The sequence below is a fragment of the Phaseolus vulgaris genome, chromosome 11 (genome assembly GCF_000499845.2).
Source record: "Phaseolus vulgaris cultivar G19833 chromosome 11, P. vulgaris v2.0, whole genome shotgun sequence".
Lineage (NCBI taxonomy): Eukaryota > Viridiplantae > Streptophyta > Magnoliopsida > Fabales > Fabaceae > Phaseolus > Phaseolus vulgaris.
Window position 1 is genome coordinate 47,010,608 of NC_023749.2, and position 22,211 is coordinate 47,032,818.

The following is a 22,211-nucleotide window of genomic DNA, read 5'->3' on the forward strand; positions in this document are numbered from 1 at the left end:
TATTTTTTTAGGTTTTGCGATTTAAGAGTTTGATTTGATTTTTGAAGAAATTAGTTTTTACATTGTGAACATTTCAATAACTTTTGAAATTCATAGGAGGCAATATGAATCTTTAAAGTAGTGTAAAACAAATAAGATGTCTGAAACTTCCAATGTTAAGGAACACTCGTTCCGATTTTTATTAGAATTCTTATTCGTAGTCAATTTGTTGGGATTCTTTCAGAAGAAGACTGAAACACACCGACTTAAGGTAGTGAGTTTGTCAATGAAGTAATAGGGTTGGCTTGAAGGTTGGAATTTGTATTCTTATATCCAAATTATTTAGTATAATTTTATTATTTTTTATAATTTTTCAAATTGTCTTTGATCTAATTGGTTGGCTCATGGTAGGCTACTAAGAAATTTACTCATGGGTAGCATAATTTTTTTCCTTAACCTAAGATTCTTTAAGGTATCAATGGACTTGCTTTTCTTTGGTTTCCAAACTAGGGCTTTGTATTTCAAACAATGATTGATTGACAACATATAATTCACATCCAAACTAGAGTTAAGATTTTGAACACTGATGAAGATTCGTCTATTTCCCCAACAACTACTCCAAAGTTGACCCAGTTGAAGTAGTATAACATTTGGAGCATTATATTTGGTGTTGCTTATTTTTGTTAAGTTTTTCTTCTCATCCAACTTTATATATATATAGTAAAAGAAACATTATGAAGTTTCTAGTTTATGTGTTTTGTTATTTTTGTCTCCTCTGGATGGATTCTACATTTCTAGATAATATAGAAAGTTTCACAAAAATTGCTTCTGAAACATATATTGCATTACTCACATATATGGATACAACACCAGTAGGACGTAGGAAAGGTCGATTGAATGTGTGGGATAATTTTGATAATCAAGATCCTTTGTTTGAGAAGAGAGTTAAAAATAAGTATTGTGGAGATTTGATTAACTATAATACCAGGATAGGTGTTATGTATAATCATTTGACAATGTGTGATGATAATCCTAACAGATAAGCAATGAAAAGGCAAAAAAGTTGTCAACAACAAAATGCATTCACCAACTACTTTTAACTTTGACCAAAACGCATCTCGAATGAAGCAAACTAAGATGTTTGTGAAGTGTGAGCTTCCTTTGGAATTTGTGGAGAATGAGGATTTTCACAGACTTTTATGGTCCTTACAAGCACAATTTGGCATCCCATCACGTAGTACACTGAGGCATGAAATTTGGGAACTTTATTATGAGGAGAACAGAACTTGAAAAATAGTCTACCAAAACATTGTTGAAGGGTTATTTTAACTACAAATGCATGAACTTCAATCCAAAATAGCTACTATATAATTTGATTGCAGACTTTATTGACAATGATTGGAAGCTTCAAAAGAAATTTTAAATTTTACTCAAATATTAGGACATACATGAGAAATCAATGCTAAAAATATAGAGGCTTGTTTGAATAATTGATAGTTGAAGCAAGTTCTTAGTATTAGTATGGATAATGCTACATCAAGTGATGTTGGGTTCAATACCTTGAAAAAGGACGTTATCATGGAATTGCCTTGTATTGAAGGGAGAATACATTCATATGAGTTATTGTACACATATATTGAGTTTGACCATGAAGGAGGGCTTAGGAGATATTAGTAGTCTGATTTTGAGAATTCAAAGAATAATTAAATATGTGAAGTCATCTTCTACAAGATTGACTATGTTTAAGGCATAGAGCAAGAGAAAATTTCTTACAAAGGTCATCTTTGCCTTGATTTCAAAACTAGGTAGAATTCAACTTACCTAATGTTAGAGGCAGTCTTGAAATTTAAATATATCTTTTGATTTGTTGGATATTCAAGACAAGAAATTTGGTGTTGAATTTTTCAAAAACAATGGTAGTGTTCCATAAGAAGAATATTGGAACCACGCTAGCTCAAACAAATCATTTTTAAAGATGTTTTATGAGTCTAGATTTCACATTTCTAATTCTTCCTATGTGACTAGTCATATATATGTGAAGGAGGTGTTTGGCATTGGAAAAAAGATTTGAGAGTAATGATGAAAAGATAAAGTCCATTGAACGTGAAAGATAAATATAAAAAATAGAGAAAATGTTATGGAATTAATATGTTGTTATTGATTATTTATTTTATTGTTTGAACCTATAAATAAGTTGGATTTTTTTATTTCCTGTATTGACTATATATTTAAACATGATCAAGTAGTCAATTGTAGTCAACATTATTGTCATCTTTGAAAGCACTTTATGAACAATATCTAGGTATTAAAGAGGGTTCACAATGTAGCCAACAAGAACCACAATTAGATTATGAAGATAATGATCCTCATGGTATCAATTTCTATTTAAAATCCATTAGACATAGATTTAATTATATATCAGAGCTTGATAAACATATGAAAGAAGATCTTAAACCTTATATCAGTCATTTGAGCTTTATGTTTTAAATTGGTATAAAGTAAACTCAACTAGATTTCATGTCCTTACAAATAGGGCTTTAGATATGTTAGTCATCGTCATCTCTACTATGACATTGGAATTTGCATTTAGCATAGAATAAAGGGTGATTAGTCCTCATCACAGTTGTTGATCGCCCAAAATAGTAGAAGCATTTGTTTGCATGCAAGATTGGTTGAAAAGAAAGTCTTTCTCTTTGCCTTATGATAAGGATGCTAAAGAGCTCAATAAATTTGAGCAAGGTGAATTTATATTAATGATCTATTGGTTTATATTCGATTTTTTTTTGAAAAATAATTAATTGATTTTTTATTTTGTAGTGGTGACCTCTGAAGATGAAGTGGCACCTTCAAGTACTACTAGTTGTAGGTGAAACTAGCATCAAGGGGGAGGGGAGGGGGGGGGGGGGTTAATAGAGTTTGGACTCTTTTTAGAACGAATAAAGATAGATTGTCTAATAGATCATTTAATCAAATAATCTAGGCAGACTTTCTAGTTGATCGCCTAACAGATCCCCTAACAAGAAGAATAAAATAAGCAACAAAGGATGAGAAATATCAAAAGTAACAAAAGATCAGCACACAAGAATATATCCCGGTTCATCTAAATGCAGGCTACATCCAGTCCTTTGAAGAAACGGCTTAAAAGCTTCCACTAACCAAAATACTTTGTTACAACGAGTTTTCTCACCTCTCCGGGGGGGTTAATGGAGTTTGGACTCTTTTAAGAACGAATAAAGATAGATTGTCTAATAGATCATTTAATCAAATAATCTAGGCAGACGTTCTAGTTGATCGCCTAACAGATCCCCTAACAAGAAGAATAAAATAAGCAACAAAGGATGAGAAATATCAAAAGTAACAAAAGATCAACACACAAGAATATATCACGGTTCATCTAAATGCAGGCTACATCCAGTCCTTTGAAGAAACGGCTTAAAAGCGCCACTAACCGAAATACTTTATTACAACGAGTTTTCTCACCTCTCCAGGTTATAACTAATATTCACACATCTCTAGTTACAACGAGTATTCACACATTTCTAGGTTACACGTTCTTAACCTCCCCCTAAGAATAAGAACTCTCAAGAAAACAAAGAACAATGTCAAAGAGAGCATAAAAGAACTCACAAGTGTATAATTTCACAATATGAAGAACTACAATGGTTTAGCACTCAATCCAAAAGACTAAACACACTAACATTGGAGAATGTCCAAAAGACTAAACTCAATCCAAAAGACGCTCATTGTGGCTCTTGTATTTTCAGCAATATCATTTCTATATCTTTTGTTATTTGGCTTTCCTTTTCTTTCGTTCTTTACCTTTATTCCTTTTATATACCTTTTTAAATTTGTTATTTGATACTTGAATTAGTTAAGTTTGAAATTTGCAATGTCTTCATATTTTCATCTTTTTGTTTCATAACAGAAAGCTTGGATTTTTATTCCTTTAATTTGTTTTTGCTTCGAATATTGTTAAGAAACTAATTCAAAAGTATTTGTGGGTTAGTTAAAAAAGATTGAAACATAATTAAAAAATCTTTTCATTATGAATAATACATGATGCTCAAAACATTGTACTTCAGATTTTCTTTTCTATCTAAAAAATATTTAGAGATATTCGCAATATATTACAATTGATAAAATTTGTTTAAGCAAGATCATTATGAAAGAGATAATAAAAGATATTTTATTTTCAAAGATTATATTACTTTGATTAAATGCATTTTTAGCAAGTGTATTTCAATATTTTGTTTTTCACAATTAACTATTTTAAACAAATTGTTACACGTTCAATTTGTTCATCAAACGGTCTATCATGAACAATCTATCAAACCGTTTGTCATGAACAAAAGTTGTAGATGCTCAGAGGGTCTACTACATACTATAATTGTTTAAAACACTATTAGATCATTCAAATCACAAATAAACCATTCAGGTTGTTTTTTTTTAATAATCAAAACATAAACTCATCATATAATCTTCTAGTTATCTGACCGTCTAGTGGGTCATAGATCATCTAATGTCTCAAAGGACCGTTTATAAGGTCTTAGACCATTCAGGGTCTCAACATTAATTTGGATGGCTGAAGATGTATTTTGTTGTAGAGTGTACCAATTGTCTCGTGACATAAGCCAGTGGTATAAGTCACAATTGATAATGGTGTTTAAGTTTATGTCACTTTTGTCCTAATTGTAAGCCCTTGATCGAACATATTTTACTTTCACTAGTTTAGGTATATTTGATTTTAATATTAGAATATTTGAATTTTGAGGTAGCTACTTCATGTTGCCATTCTACAAAGTCTATAACAATATTATATTATACCCATAGCCAAATAAAAGCATACAATGCTAGTGAAATTGCAGGTCATACTGTTGCTTAAGTCAATGAATGAAATGTTTTGATGTTTACAATGCTTTTTAGATCCACATTCTCATTAATGTTTTATTTGGTTGTTAGCATAACTATATACTTCCAAGATAGAAAAATAATTTTTTATTCATATGATCCATAGTCTTGTTTTTTATGTCACATCAGCATACTCCAATATAGAGATCTTATAAGGCCTAGATTTTAATATTATAATCTTACAATGAAGATGTTCTTTTGTTTGTGTGTATTAGAAAGTTTTAGATCTTCCACAACTTCATTTCTCATCAAGTCAATTACAATACCCTTTTAAAGATGTATTTATTGGGGGCAAGGTTAACATCATTCACCTCAAATACCATTAATTGATGAAAACAAAGTATTCTAATAGTCTAAAACTTTCTACTACTGCATGATATGGAGAATTGAGTATGGTCAAATAACACTTTATATGCTCTCTTTCATCACAAACCAAGTTGATTACATACTCAAATGAAAGTTGAGATACACCTTTCTGCAAACTTTTAAAAGTAAGTCAAATTCACGATGAAATATATCAAAAATCATATATTCTTGAACAAGTTGCACTAACATTGGAGAATGTCCAAATTTCAACCTGAGAAACCTATGTTGAAAGTCGTATTCACATTCTAACTCATTATACCACTTCTCTTCAACAACTCTGCCAGTGTTTGAAGAATAGGATGACATTAAAATATGGTTTCTGCATAAAATTATTCTGTATAAAAAGGAACTTCAAAAATTATTCTGCCCCTAATGGTTGAAGCCTAAACCCTTGCACATAGAAGTGTCTGGTCTAATAGAGTCATCTTTCCTTTTGCTATTGTTTTTTAACTCCAAAACCAATTTTTTTCTACATTCATTCCAAAAGTGCCATACTGCATCTACACTATCAAACTACTTAAACAGTCAAAGAGTAGGAGAAAGAAGAGTTAGATGTCATTGAATAATTTTTTATTTTAAGAAAAAAAAAACACAAATAATGTTGCTGCATGGTCAACGAAATGACAAGCTTGAATGTTTATTTTCCCCAACAAACAATGTCAATTGTTACAACCTGCCCACGTTTATAATCTTAAAAAAAAGCACGACCTCAGCACTTTCAATCTGTTAGTACTATTTCCAACGAAAGATTCTTGTCAAAAATGAATGCTTCACACGTCAAGAAAAATAATATGAAATAGCAGGTAATGTCTAGAACTAAGCTATCAATTAAGATCCAGTTTTAGCCCATGTATCAGACTGACATTAAATTAACACAAGTCTATTCAGAGAAAATCAAAAACGTTTACAGTGATATACTACGGGCTTCCTCCGCAGAGAAAAGATTAAAACTAATCTAAAGTTCTTCCTTACTGGGTTAAACAACCTACAAGCAGTACTCAATACACAGCAAAACTGCAGGTGTGGTAGGAGAATTGCTTCACCAACAGTAAATGCTAAGCAGAAATCAGAAACCAAAGAAGCCAAGCTCACTAGCTCTCTCCTTCTCAAATGTCTCGAAGTACTGATATATGATTGTTACTGCAAGCAATATTCCAGTCCCTGAACCAATTGCGCCCATGAAATCTGCCAACACAGTCAGAGCACCAATACAAATGCCTCCAAATGCTGCAGCAGTGGGAATGTATCGGTTCAATTCTTTCTGAAGGTTTGACTCCCGATGTCCAGGCATTACCATTTGTTGCTCCTGTAAATTAAAAACCAAGATATTATATTATGACAACAGAAATTTTAACAAGCATCAAAATAGATTCAGCTCACGAGTTTTTACAAAGATCAATTTCCATAGGATGAGACAGAGTGCTTGAAGATCAGACTTACCAGCTTACAAAAAAACATTACTAATAAAATTGCAGTGATGCTAGAACAATTGAATATTTTAGGTAGTGTGTGGCCTAACTGCTTTGGGCTTCTCTTCTTAAAGTAGAGGATCCTCTAACTAGCTTTTATAGAAGCTCTACTTTTTGGCTCATGGTTATTAAAAAAAGGAATACTACAAGAGGTTTTTTCTCCATTTAGAAAGATAAGCCCAAAGAAAAGTTAGGGCTAAATACTACATTAGACAATATGTTAGCTCATCCAATCCTATGATTCTTATCTATTTTGCTTCAAGTGTTTTAAGAGTATATTTCCAGTACTAATTCAATTGGGAAACAAGAATTCAAACATGCAGATACAAAACTAAATAATGATGAGAAAACGGCTCGTTATTATATTGAAGAGCTTAAGTTGCATATACAAAACAAAATAATAAATTTACAAAAATGCATGTTAATCAGTACGTACCTTCAGCTGCTTTGCGACATCTTTAGCAGATGAACCAGAGACTTCAATCCAAGTTTTAGAGAACAAGGCACATGCTGACAACATAAACACAAGGTAGAACAATGCATGGAAAGGATTTGCTGCCATGTCAGCTAAGCTGCAAAAAAGTGCCAAAATGGAAATTTAGCAACAAATAATAATGGCGGTAAAATGTAGTTGATTGAAATTTTAGATCATATCGGCACGACATAATAAAGTAGCACAAATTTACATTATAATAAACCATAAACAATACAGTGGGCCGCATTTCTCTTACCTGGAAGGAGCAGTGATGTAGTATGCAATACCACCAACAGGAGCAGATTGACCACCTCCATATTCAGACTCCTTCCATTTGCCCAATAGATCAACAAAGAAGTTTCCACTGTACTTTCTGTGTAGAAGCTGTACAAATACAATAAAATCTGGTTAAAACTGTAAAGAAAATTTACTCCAGATGACAATTTACCATCCTTAAACTTCACTACCTGAGAAATGAAGTAGAGATTGGACACAAGGGCAGACTGAAGAATAATTGGCATATTGGAGGTATAAAATAGCTTGATTGGATATGAACCCTGCTGCCCACGGGCATTCTTTGATCTCACAGGCAAAACCACACGGAAACCTTGGAAGTATATCACAATTAGGAAGATCAAGACAGTAGCAAGCAGATTTGTCACATTGGGAAGGTTTTGCCGATAAAATGCTTCACGAAGGGCTCGAACCTTGTCCGATCTAGTTATCAACAAATGGAATAGTGCTATGACAGCACCCTCAAATTCAGCTCCTCGTCCACTATTAATGGTGGTGGGACTGAATGCTTTCCATATGATGTTTTCACTAACATAATGAGAGAATTTTTATAAGTTTTCTGATAAAAGGCCATACTCTTCTAATAGTTGTTATTATGAGACGCAAGATCAATGCTGGAAATAAACTATAAACAATTTAAATTATTACTAATAATAAAGATAATAAAACTTACCATATATTAGTAGCAATGAATAGAGAAATTCCAGATCCCAAACCATACCCTTTCTGAAGGAGCTCATCTAAACATATCACAATAATACCCGCAAAACAGAGCTGGAGGATAATGAGGATTGCATTTCCCACTCCAAGTTGGCCCACACTACCATACATCCCAGAAAGAACATATGCAACTGCCTCACCAATAGCTATCAAGATGCCAAGTAGCTTCTGTGCTCCATTTCTGGAATACGAAAAGAAATTATGTCAATATTTATAACAGTGCAAAGCCTCATAAAATATCTAAAAGCTCATAAGAACTGACAGCCATAAGATATAACCCAGTGCACAAGAGAATAAACTGTATATGTCACTAAATGAATGAATGCATGAAAAATTGATAGCCACGAAACCAACCAACTAAATCATAGGTATTGTAAAAAGAAAAAATGTGAAAAACATGTGCCAAGAAAATAAATAAGTTACAAAGAAAGATACTAACAAGAGAGCTCGATCCTCCCGCACATTGTTGTCCACTTCAATTATCTTTGACCCAGCCAAGAGTTGCATTACCAGCCCAGAAGTCACAATGGGGGTTATTCCTAGCTCCATAACAGTTCCACGGTTTGAAGCAAGGATAACACGCATCCAATAGAATGGATCGGCTCCAGTTGTAGAGTGAATTCCATACAGAGGGAGCTGACTGCAAACGAGAAAAATGAACAGAGAGATCACAGTATATATGACCTTCTCTCTAAATGGCACTTTCCTGTCAGCAGTCTGAACTTCCGGAAGAAATGAGAGAAATGGTCTGACTAGGTGAAGCACTCTAAACCCACCTCCCATCTTGTCAGACTACAAGAATCTAACCTGCGCCATAAACTTATAGGACATAGATAAGAGTGGAGAAAAACAGAAATTGTACTTTAAAAGCACACCTCTGCATCCAAATGACAATTAATATAAAAAGGCAAAACCCAAGATAAGAGGGGGAAAACACAAATTGTAATTCAAAAGCATACCTCTGCATCCAAATGACAATTCAAAAGAAAAAAAAAATCAAGTAATGCAAAAATCAACATGACACAGTAAGTCTTTATGAAGTTATTTCAATTGCAAGTCTTTATGAAGAATCTCAAATGAGATCTGGTCCCCAAAACCTATGATGCATGGAGTATATATGTACAAGACTACTACACCCAGGTTAATTGGATAAGGAAACTATTAAAACACCAAAGCATAGGTTTCTACTATTATTTTTGATTATGAGCATTCAACTCATTCATGTAAAATAGTGACAATAAAAATCATATAAAAAAAGGAAAAAGAAAAGGGATTCAGCTCTGGAAAAAACTGAAATAATGAAAGATTATCACATCCAGAAACTAGTCATGCACCCCCATGATTGAGCATAAGAAAGTTTTTATATATTATTAATTAACTAATATTAATTAAATTAGTTGCTTAAATGTTCAATGGAAATGGACAAAATTGGTGATACTGAACAATTCCAAAATTCATAAAAACTAGCACATGCATTGACTAAGAGAAGGGATGCAACCTAGCATGTCATTGTGGTTTAGAAAATAAAAATAACTACAATGATACAGGCAAACCAATCAGACAACCAGTGAAAATCACAATACCAGCAATCATCACACAAAAAAATATTCAAGATGAGACATCAATCAAATCATGCGAGAAAACGCGATCAAGCTACATCTGAGCCAAGTCAAACCCTAACAAATAAAAAATAAAATCGGAACAAAGACGGCCACATCATTCACACAAAGCAAACATTCAGAAAACATTGACCTATGCAAAATGCAGATCGAACAGAGGCAGAATATGACTCAGATCTGTTATTCTGAGAATTCGGGGAAGCGAATCAAAGAGAAAATATAGAGAGAAGATTTACCAGATTATTGAAGATATTGAATCGATGAAGAAACTTTAAAGAAAAATTTGAAATAAAAGAAAAAAAATTTGGACACTACGAACTATGAAAAATGAAGCTTTGTGAATTCTCTAATAAGAGCAGAGGGGTTGCAGGTTTTGCGCAGGTAAGAAAGAGTTTACGTGGAGAAACTAATCATATTTTGACATGTGTACTAACTTGGTGACATGGCAAGGTTGCCATTTTTGACTTCTTTCCTAATTTTAGCTGGGTCAAGTATTTTCAAACCAAGCCATTTTTTCGAATTTTGGGCTTTTTAAGAGAAAAAAAAATCTATCAGACCATTTTTTTTCCTTTTTTTTTTCTTTTTTTTTCTATAAGTGGTTTCAATTCAAAATTGTTCCATACTAACTTGATACACTTTTTTTCATAAGAAAATTTGGTGAGTTTTAATTAGATTATTTTATTTTTTCATTAAATAAAAATAATTTTATTATTTGGTACAAATTTAAATAGGTAATTGTGACCACAATTTTTTACTCAAGTAATAATCTAATCTCTTTATTTAAACTAATCACAACAAACTTAAATAATTTAGAAATGGATATGAATATTTAAAAATGACATTTTTTGTATTTCTTCTTACAATCAATTTATAATCCTTCTAACATAATTATTATTTTAAACTTTTTTAAAATATTATTATTTAAGAGTAATACAAATTCTGTTATATAATTTTTATTTTATAAATGTATATAATTTTATTATATGAATTTTTAAAAAAAATATTGCAAATTATTTATATTAATTTATAAATTTCATTATATAAATTATATAATTTTATGATTTTATAATTATATAGTTTATCATTTTATAATTATATAACTTATAAATTTTTATAATTTTAAAAAAGTTATTATTAATTTTTTAGTTTATAATTTTATATAAATCTGTCATTGTATATAGTTTACCTAGTTTATATACTTTTATATAATTTATACAATTTTATATAACATTATAATTTAAGTATTTTATATAATTTTGTTATATAAATTAAATACTTTATAGTTTTATATTAATTCATATAATTTTATACACTTTTATATAAATTCATATATAATCAATTTTTAATTTCATATAACTTTATAATTTTAAATATTTATATAATTTATATATTTTTTAAAGTTAGGTCTTTCACTAAGTTGTCAATTCGGATAAAATTAGATTTGATTCATTCTATGATGACTAACCAATTGGATTATGGGAAGTAATTAATCCGATTGAATTTGTAGAAGATAAAACATGACAAAATCCAATCTCCTCTATTTTGTAGAATAAGCAATATTTTTAATTGAATGAGAAGCTCTTACTAATAGAGATGGGTTGTGATAGAATTATGGAAACTTTACCTAGGATTATGTTTAGCTAAAGAAAAATGAATTCAATCTATAGAGGTCCAAGTTAATTCTCAAACTATGGTGACCTACTTGTCAAGTATTAAAAAAAACTCTATTGTAGTTTGTATAGTTTGGTTAAAGACATTCAAGACTTAAGTGAGGAAAGTTAGAAAGTTATATTCAAACATATTTCTAGATAATCTATAAGAGGATTACTTGTTGTTAGAGCAACCTTACTTTTTTTATCTTACATGGATTGTTTTATTCTAATATATATATATGAGAGTTGTTGTTATTATTAGAGTAAAGTATTTTAATGTTTTTTATTAATTATTGTTTAACAATAAAGTAAAGTATAAATATGTTTGATAATTTTTATAAACATAAAAGATGTCAGTGCTTTATTTTAAGGACGATATAACACATTATGATCTCTTACTTTGTTAGATAAGTAAAGTTATAGTTAATATTCTCACAAATCTTAAATTAATGTTGTACTTTAAGAAATTATTTATAAATTTGTTTTGTGTTAAAGGAAATATTTTCATTTTTACGTCTTTAAAAAGATTTTTTAAAGTTCCTATTTACATGAAAGATCTCCCGAAAGGCACATTAAAGTTGTTCTACCCTAATAAGCATCTTGACATGCCTTATATCAACCTTGAAAAGGCTATATGTTGCTACAATCTTTTGCTTTACTCCATTTTGGGTGAAATCTCTTTGACCTAGGTATGATAAGTCATTTTAGCTATTGAGATGTTTTTTGAAGAAGAAATAAGTATTTAATGTTGCATGGAATACTTTTAATGTATCTTTACGTCTTAGCAAGGACAAACACAAGCTTGAAGGTTAAGACCTGAGTTAAAATTTCTCAACAAGCAGAAAATGATTTATAATAAATCTTTCCTCAACATTTTGTATAAAGCAATCTTCTCTGGTTAAAGGATAATAAGAAGTGATTTAGAGTTGTTGAAACACTATCCATATTCTAACTCAGTTTTTTGTGCCCTGAACTTCACAATAACATTATTTGTGCTCAATAGCAAACTAGAAGAGTATACAAACTTTGTATCTATTGAAAGACATTAACTATCTATCTAGTGGGTAAAACCGTGTAATTGTTTAAATCACTCTTTCTTTGTAAAACTCTTTTAGCTAGGAGTGGTTGTGTTCCAAAAACTACTCAAGTCTTAGCTAGAAGTGGTTGTGTTCAAATAATACTCAAGTTATCTTGTCAAGAGTGTCTAAGTTCTAAATAATACTTTGTTATATATTTGCAATATTAGTATGTCCAAGAATTATACGTAGTCTGCTTTTACAAACGAACTAGTATAAAAATATGCGGTGTAAATTTGTCATGTCTTTAAATTCGTTTGTGAAAATTTGTGTGTATCTCATATGTATGATTGATAAATAATTTTTTTTTATTGATAAAAAAAGTAAGATTACAATTTTACATTTATCATTAAAATTAATTAAAAAAATATGATTTACTTATATAGAGTTAAGGTTAAGATTAGGGTTGAAGTTAGTGTTAGGAGTTAAATTGTACCAATTACATTTTAGTTTAATAAAAATAAAAACACTTCCTTTAAAACAAGATAACTTTTAAAAGACAAATGTAACTTCACTACATGTGTTTGATTCATGATATAAACAAAATGAATTTTTACTAGTATACACATAAACAGTATATTCTCATGATTTATAAACTAACTGTTTAAGTTAAACATATTTTAACTCAAAAGCTAGTGACATAGTACTTGTCAAATGAAAAGGACAGATAGTATTAGATATAGTATAAACAATTATTGGGCAGATGATTAATTTGTTTATAAATAAATCAAAAAAAAATATTATTATCTAATCATAAATTATTAGTAGAATACTTTTATAAAAATTAATTGACTTGTCATTCAAAATAACTTTGAATATAAATGAGAATGTAAAACATTTACAGGTTACTTTCTTGAAAGAATACTTATTATTAGATTAAAAATATGATTTTTAAGATATTTATTATAAATTAGTAAATTTATCATACATAACCGTGATGATTTAATATGGTATAAAAGTGTTTGTAAATTTATATAAAGTTGCAATTTTTAAAACACGTATTATAAAAATTAATAAATTCATTACGATCTATTTGGGATATTTTTTTAGGGCATAGAAGTCAAACTTATTTGCTTCAATAATCACATCGGATTAGTGAATCACTAATTAGATTAGTGAATTATTAGGCGCAAAAGAAACTGCTATCAATATTTTATGTGAAGAATATTCATTTATTTAAAGTAATTATCAGTTAATATTAACATATTTATTATATACACATATAACAAGTAAAAATTAATTAAAATTTAGAAAAAGAATAATTAATATTCAGATTTTTATATATATTTATTTCATGTAAATAATGACCACTTTAAAAATTAAATGTAAAACTAAATATAAAAATATTATTAAAAATAATTTTTTACCTTTTTAAATGTTACTTTTTTATAAAAACAATAAATATAAAATTTATTTTCCTGTTTATAAACTTTTATGCTCATTATTGGTATATAAATTGCATCACATTCACTACTTTCTTTATAAACTTGTATACATATTATTGGTACATAAATCACACCACATTCATTACTTTCTTCCACTTTCTCTGACTTTTCACCCTCTGTCCCAAAGATATCAGCTGAAGCAAATACTGCAAATTAATCTGAAGCAAATACAACGTTAGTGAACAATCTACTAATATTTTACATAATTTTATTTGTAAAACCTTTTGGTTTTAACCAATAAAAAAATTATTCGACTGAAAGTGAACTAGTTTAAAAAAACATTACGTAGTTTTATTTCTTTATTCCTTTAATTTCTTTTCATTTTTAATGAGTAATTATAGATTTGCTATGAAATCTTGAAATCTTGAAGATTCTTGACAATTAATTCTAAACTGGTAAATCAATTCATTTGAGAAATAAGAGACTAAAAAATTAGGGAGCAAAAGTTTTTAAATGTGAAATTCCTCTAATTGAACCTTCCATGAGCGAAATTGAAGAATATGATATACATTTTTGTTAAATTTTGTACACAAATCTTTGTTTACACGATGTCTTGTTGATAAGAATATGAATATAAAAAGTATAAACTTTCGATATTTATAAAATTGGAGATGCGGGGGATCGAACCCCGTGCCTCTCGCATGCAAAGCGAGCGCTCTACCATTTGAGCTACATCCCCTAATACTATTTTTACAATTGATATATAATAGAGAGATAAAACTTATTTAACAATAATAGAAACTAATTTTTTTTAGTCTTTAAAATGGTCTCTAATTTAGTTACTATTGCAACTAATTATTTTGGTCTCTAAAAATTGATTTCTATTTTATGATTTTCTTGTATTGTTATGGAAGAAACCTTAAATTGTCTTCTTCTTAAAATGAGTAGAAAATTCTACTTCATCCAATCATTTCGAAGATGAATATTGTTATTTATCTTTGTAATGTAACTTTTGTTATTAAAACTTAACCCATCTTTAGAAATAGTCTTTTTGATCCTTTATCTCATAACTCAAATTTGATTTTTTTTCACCAATATTTTTTATATTTTTGTGTGAATCAATCCTAATCCTTGATATTTGATGTCTTATAGTTTGACTAAGTTTCCAAAAGACTTGTTGAGAGTGACTTCACCTAACAAAATTGGAATCCTTATTCTTCTTCTAGCTACTACTTTCACAATTCTTGACCTAGTGTTGAGGAAGTCTTGTTATTTTCTTGAAATATATTATTTTAATTAAAGCTACTTTTTTTTCATTATGAATATTTATTATCAATAACCTTTTCTTCAAATGTAATTCATATATCAAATTTTGATATATATATTAATTAAGATGATGAAGAATAGTTTTGTTTTATTGACACGTAAATATATATATATATATATTTTATATAATATTGGATTACAAAATATTATTTCTTTATATAAACAAATTTAAATACATATATCAAAAGATAAAAGGTTTTTCCATATTTTTATACTAACTCCTTACTATTAAGATTTATCACTTGTAGCCTCTACTTTCATCTAAAGTACGAATATTACAAAATTTTAAAAACAACAAATACTACAAGAAAATTGGATAAATTAGAGATTTTTAAAACTTTCAATAATTAGATTCAAAAAATTCAATCAAAAAAATATGAATAGTCATATTTCATCTAATTCAATGAATACAATTATGAATATATGAATCATTACATTTCATCAATCTTCATGTACTAAACAATCAAGCACTTACAAATATCTCATGTTCAACATCACTCATGACAGAAATTAACTCACATCCACACATTGACATTTGATTGTACTTCCGGAAGACATGTGAATTGATTCAGATTAAAAGATCTACATTTGTGCTACTACTCTCATTGGGGAATCTCTCCACACAATCACATAAACATATGAATTCATTAAACTCATATGATAGGGTTTATCCATATATGATTTGCTATTATCAGTTATTTTTCAAACTTCAGACTCAATCATATGATTTGACCACTTGATAATCTTCCTTTATATGATTCAAATATATCAATAGAGTTAGGATATCTCCTTCTAGATGAACCCCTAATCAATGTACATCCTAACAACCTCAACATAGTATTTTCTTTCTTGAAAATACTATGTTTGAATCATATTCCATGTGATTCATAGTTCATCTCACTCATCAACATATCATTCAATTACACAAATAATTATACATTTAAAATAATTAAAAAATATCAACATTGATCACATACATTTAAAATTTCAAAAAATAAATTGAATATATAACTAGTATTTGTTTTTCATTTTGATAAATGTTAGATTTACTTGTTTTAAACACTTAAGTTGCACAAATTTAATCAAATATAGGTCTTAGAAAGTTGTAATCGGTTATAATTTACAAAGTGGTAAATTTTTATAAGATTTAATTCAATTTTATGACCTATATAAAAGAAACAAAAAGATAACTAAGCGAAGATGACAAGTGTTGTGAAAACAACTCGAGCTTAGGAAGTTGGAGCTTGATCTCAGGGTGCTTGCACTAAGCACATGATGTTGGCGTTGAGCATAGGGTGTTGGTAGTAGGTGTAGGGTGTTGATGCTAAGAGAATTTGATGCAAAAAATACTCCAAAAGTTGCATCTCAATTCCCTTGAAACCTAAATTTCTATTGAAAGATAAAACTAGCTTCTCTTGCTTGATTAAAAGGATGAACACTCACAAAGAGCTCTAACCCCTAAAGAAAATAAGGATAATTTAACTTGCACCACATAGTTCTGATCAATTATCTGAACACTTCAATATGACCCTAAACTAATAAAGACTAATCCTAAAGTCAAAGACACTACATGCAAAACATATATACTCACGTGAACAAAAAAACTCAAAATTTACTTAAAAGAAGAGAGATCATAAAGGAACTTGCTCTAAACATAAATATGATTAAACAACTTTACTCTACTCACTACTAAATGTCAAAAAATAACTTTCGATTATTTAAAATGATAAAAAATCATATTAGATATCTAAATAAAAATATAAAACCTAAATAAAAATTTTATCTACATGAGATTTTCACTTTAATAATAAAATATCTAAATATCATTTTATATATTTTTTTAATTCCTATACTAAACCCGTCCAACTAGTTTGAAAAGTCAATAAAATAAATTAACTCAAATTAAGAAATTATTAGTTAAATTAAATCGGTCATTTTTAATATGGTAGTTTACTGTGAATGTGTTTTATAAAATACTATTTATATTTAATAAATAAATAATAATATATTATAATTTATATTTCAAATAATTATACCTAAAATTTAAATTTTAAAAATATTATTTAAATTTATTTATTTTTAAAGTTTTCTTAAAACAAATCAAAATAACATGTAGACCCAATGTAAAATCGGTTCACTTTTGCAAGGAAGACAAATCCCAACAGCAAAGTAACAATTGAGAAAAGGCATTTCAGTTTTCTTTTCTCTTTTCTACTTAGAAAAACTATAAAGTTTTACTTATTCCATTAACACGATTAATGCAAAACTGAGATGAAGATGTGCCTTGCAATAGATGGTGGAAGGTGTTGTGGCTTCAATCCAATCGGTGAAAAAGAGACCCTGCGTAGAAGACAAAAGCGCTTGCACTTTGGATCAAATGAGGCGCTGTAATATTAACACTGTAAACGAAACCAGAATGAACAGAAAAAAGACTTGATGAACCCTAAGTCTGAAGAAGCATAGAAAGAAGAATAACTAGTACAAAGGTGAGGAGAAAATATTATTTACTTCAATGAATTTGTTGTAATTACAGGAGTACACTTATAAAAAAGGGAACATGGGCCAAGGAAATAAACAAAAACTAACAACTCGTATAACAACCCAAACCAAATTGTTGAACCAAGTAGTGTTCAAGCTTTGAAGAATCCAAACCCTTTGAAGGATGTTGAAGGCTAGGTTGTGCTTGCTGTTGCTGAGTTGTCCTAGATAGGATCTGGGGTAGATTGGTTATGTAATCCACTCTTGATTGAATCCAAAGCATAGGCATTCTCAATCTTTTAAAAGAAAAGTGTTTTTCAAACTAAGTGAAAAACAACCGATTGTTTTATACTTAGGTGTTTTTAGAAAAGGTTGAAAACTGTTTTTCAAATGGTTGAGCTCTTAAAACTAAAACAACCGATTGATTCGTGGAAACAACCGATTGTTTGTTTTGGTACCATAACAGAAAAACTGTTTTAGCTTTGATTGAGCTTTAAATGTTTTAACTGATTACGCTCCAGTCTTTAATGCTTTGACCAATCTTTTAAATGCAATGAATAAGTTTGTTAAGATTTGATAACAAAAAATATCTTTGAATATATTCAGAAAAACAGATTTGAGTAATAAGATTTTAACACAAGTTTTTGAGTTTTTCAAAGAGTTGAGATTGCTTAGAGATTGAGATTGATCAAAGAGTGTGAGATAGGATTTCTGCTTGTATTGATTTCATATTTGCTTTTGTAACAAGTGTAATCCTTGTATTCTGTTGAACAAGTTTATTTGTGTGTTTTGCTGAGAAGTGTTGTGTGTTCTTGAGGGGATCAAGATCAACATTCTTAGTGTTGGTGTGTTGGCCAAGAGAAGTGTGTGTCTTGAGGGGATCAAGGTCACTTTCTTGGTTGTGGTGTAAGTGATCTAGGTTTGATTGCTTAGTGGAATTCCTCAATGGTTTCTGAGAAGACTGGATGTAGCTCTGGGTTTAGAGTGAACCAATATAAACATCTGTGTGCATTCCCTCTATCCCTAACTCTTTAAATTCAGTTTTGATATTTGTTTACTGGTATAAACAACCGATTGTTTTACTGGTGCTGTGCTTTTAGCTTTGTGTTTTGAAAAACTGATTTCTCAATCAAGGTATTCTCGAAGTAATTTCATTCAAGGCTTAAAAGTTTGCGAAAACCCTCTTTAAACAATTCACCCCCCCTCTAGTTTAAAGCCATATATTCTAACACAAATAACTACCCACTTTATCACCCCCCTCAAGCTGGGAGTAGATATTTTGCATTCCCAGCTTGGATTTAAGTTGAGTAAACATAGCTGGAGTAAGAGGTTTTGTGAATAGGTCGGCAATTTGTAGGGAAGATGAAATTGGAAGTAATTTGAGAAGCCCAGTAGTGACCTTTTCTCTGACAATATGAGAATCGGTTTCAATGTGCTTGGTACGCTCATGAAAGACTGGATTGGAAGCGATTTGGATAGCAGATTGATTGTCACAAAAAAGAGTGGCTGGTTGAGTGTATGGAATTCCATTGTAACTCATAAGTGGTAGTGGCAAGTGCCCTGTACTCGGCCTCAGACAAGATCTTAGAGATAGTCTGTTGTTTCTTTGATTTCCACGAAATGAGAGACTCTCCCAAAAAAATGGAGAAACCAGTTACAGATTTTCTGGTGTCAGGACAGGTAGCCCAGTTCGAATCACTATAGGCACGTAGATGTATGGGGCTGTTGCGGTGAAGGAAGATACTAGAACTTGGATTGCCTTTGAGATAGCGGAGAATACGAAAAAAAGCTTGTTGATGAGCTTTAGTTGGAGATGAGAGAAACTGGCTGAGGTTGTTTACACTGAAAGTGATGTCTGGTCTTGTGTTAGTGAGATAAATAAGTCTGCCAATCAAACGACGATATGTGGAAGAGTCTTTCTCATAAAAGAGAATGCCTTCAGAAGATTTCAATCGAGAGGAGTGGATCATTGGAGTGGGCACTGGAGCAGAATCTAATATTCTTGTCTCATGGAGAAGATCCAGAACATATTTTTGTTGAATGAGATGTAAACCACTGCTGTTTCGGGCAACTTCAAGTCCTAGAAAGTATGTGAGATCGTCAAGGTTCTTGATCTTGAATTGTTGATGTAGTATGGCGGTAATGTGATTGATTTCCTCGATGTTGTTTCCAGTAAGTACAAGTTCATCAACATAGACAAGGATAGCAGTTAGTTTGTTTGTATCTTGTTTCAAAAAAAGGGAATGATCGGCAGACGATAAGACATAATTATGGGAAATGAGAAAAGATGATAACTTAGCATACCACTGCCTACCAGCTTGGCGAAGTCCATAAAGGGATCATTGAAGTTTGCAAACATGTTGAGATGTAGGGACAAACAAGCGAGGTGGTGATTGCATATAAACTTCTTCGTGTAGATCGCCATGTAAAAAAGCGTTGTTGACATCTAGTTGCTTTAAATATCAGTCATTAGCAGTGGCAACCGCAAGCAAAATTCGTAAGGTAGTGAGCTTGGCGACAGGAGCGAATGTATCGAGAAAATCAAGACCTTCGAGTTGAGTATAACCCTTGGCCACTAAGCATGCTTTGTAGTGATCAAGAGTGCCATCTGATTTATGTTTGATTTTGTAGACCCATCTACAACCTATGGTTGTTTTCCCTTCGGGAAGAGGGATGAGCTGCCAAGTATGATTGGTAGTAAGAGCATTAAACTCTTCTTGCATCCCTTACTTCCAACAGGCATGCTTGGAAGCCTCATTATAATTTCGAGGCTCCGTGTGTGAGGATATAGAAAGAATAGTGTTTTTAAAAGTAGATGATAAAGCTGAATAAGAAAGAAACTTGTGAATAGGGTATTTAGAACTTACATTGCTTGCATTTGGTATTTAAGTATGGAAATCTTCTAAGTACGTGGGTGGTTGTCGTGGTCTACTGGACCGTCTAGGTGGTGCATCAGTATCGTTTGAATCAAAGAATTATCCTCATGTAGAGTAGTATCCTCACGTGGAGAAATATCCTCACGTAAAGCAGTGTCCTCAGGTGTAGTATTTGTAGATTCAAAAGTAAGATCATAATTGATATCATAATTTGAAGGTATAGGTAAAGACAAACTGTTAGGACTGTCATTTTTATCATTTTTCGACATGTATGGAAAATGATTTTCGTAAAAGACTATGTGCCTTGAGATCTCAATACGATGATATTTTAGATTTAAGAAAATATATCCCTTGTATGAGCTGAAAATCCAAGAAAAAGGCCATGCACAGACCGATCATCTAACTTTTTTCTATGTGCAATAAGAGTGCTAGAGTAACAAAGGCATCCAAAAACACGTAAATTAGATATATCACAAGGTTTATCATGTAGTTTCTCATATGGGGCAATGTTTTGCAACAATGGAGTAGGAGTACAGTTAATAAGGTAAGTAGCATGTTGAACAGCAAAATCCCAAAAAAGAGAAGGTAAATGAGCTTGAAAAATTAAAGCACAAGTGATATTTAAAAGATGTTGGTGCTTGCGTTCAACAATGCCATTTTGTTCGGGTGTTTCAATGCTTGTTGTTTGGTGAATAATACCTTTAGAGGAAAAGAAATCTTTCATAGAAAATTCAGGGCCATTATCCGTACGAATAATTTTAGCAGTAGTATGAAAATGATTTTCAATATAGACAATAAAACTAACAATCTTTTGTCTAACTTCAAATTTTGCATGTAAAAGTAAAGTTCAAGAATAACAAGAAAAGTCATCTACAACAGTCAAAAAATATCTGAAACCTTGCATAGAATTTATAGAACAAGGACCCCAAATGTCCATGTGTATAAGATAAAAATACAGTTGTAGTTTTCGAAGTGCTTAAAGTAAAAGGGAGTTTCTTTTGTTTGACACGATTGCAAATATCACACAAATGTATTTTTTCAGAAGAAATAAAAGGATATTGAGTTCTCAACACACGTAATCTTTCATCAGAAAGATATCCCAGTCTATAGTGCCACAAATTAAAGTCCTTAGAAATGTAATGAACAGAAGGAACAATATTAAGCACGGTAGGAAAAAGAAAAATGGCAGAATTAAACATGTACAAGCCAACTTTGGCACTAACTAAACCAATCTTCTATTGAGTTATGTTGTCCTGTATAATACAGTGGGTAGAGAAAAAGATCAAATGGCAGTTCAGATGTAGACAAAGTTTGGAAGTAGAAATCAAATTGAAAGAAAACTGAGGTACATACAAAACATCTTTAAGAAAGAACTTTTTATTGAAAATGATAGTTCCAGAATATTCAGCATACACATGATTTCCATTGTGTAAGTTAATGAGAATAGGATTGATTTTCCTATAAGCAGTAAAAGCTGATAAAACAGTGCATACATGATCTATTGCTCCAGAGTCAAGAATCCAGAAATTTTCAGTTTTAATTGCAGAATTTAAAATGGTATTACCAGTTGAAGACTGCTAAAGAACTT

General features: G+C 30.4%; 2 protein-coding genes and 1 non-coding gene across 4 annotated transcripts; all 3 read right to left on the reverse strand.

Annotated features, from left to right (window-relative positions):
* Window positions 1–6,030: 6,030 nt before the first annotated feature.
* Window positions 6,031–10,329, reverse strand: LOC137819718 (uncharacterized). 2 transcript variants are annotated; one of them, XM_068623709.1, is made up of 7 exons: window positions 10,067–10,329; window positions 8,651–9,018; window positions 8,165–8,392; window positions 7,665–8,019; window positions 7,454–7,581; window positions 7,159–7,294; window positions 6,031–6,559 (listed from the first exon to the last, which is right to left on the reverse strand). In XM_068623709.1, the coding sequence occupies exons 2-7, from the start codon at window positions 8,992–8,994 to the stop codon at window positions 6,320–6,322; spliced, it is 1,431 nt and encodes a 476-aa protein (XP_068479810.1). In that variant the 5' UTR covers window positions 8,995–9,018; window positions 10,067–10,329; the 3' UTR covers window positions 6,031–6,319. The 2 variants fall into 2 exon arrangements, with proteins under 2 accessions (XP_068479810.1, XP_068479862.1); XM_068623761.1 differs by having other exon boundaries at window positions 9,964–10,152.
* A 4,280-nt stretch (window positions 10,330–14,609) lies between these two features.
* On the reverse strand, window positions 14,610–14,682 carry TRNAA-UGC (transfer RNA alanine (anticodon UGC)). The gene has a single exon. It is a non-coding gene; the product is annotated as a tRNA-Ala (tRNA).
* Window positions 14,683–19,237: 4,555 nt separating this feature from the next.
* Window positions 19,238–20,172, reverse strand: LOC137809023 (uncharacterized mitochondrial protein AtMg00810-like). Its single transcript, XM_068610166.1, has 2 exons — window positions 20,052–20,172; window positions 19,238–19,971 (listed from the first exon to the last, which is right to left on the reverse strand). The coding sequence occupies exons 1-2, from the start codon at window positions 20,170–20,172 to the stop codon at window positions 19,238–19,240; spliced, it is 855 nt and encodes a 284-aa protein (XP_068466267.1).
* Between the last annotated feature and the right edge of the window lie 2,039 nt (window positions 20,173–22,211).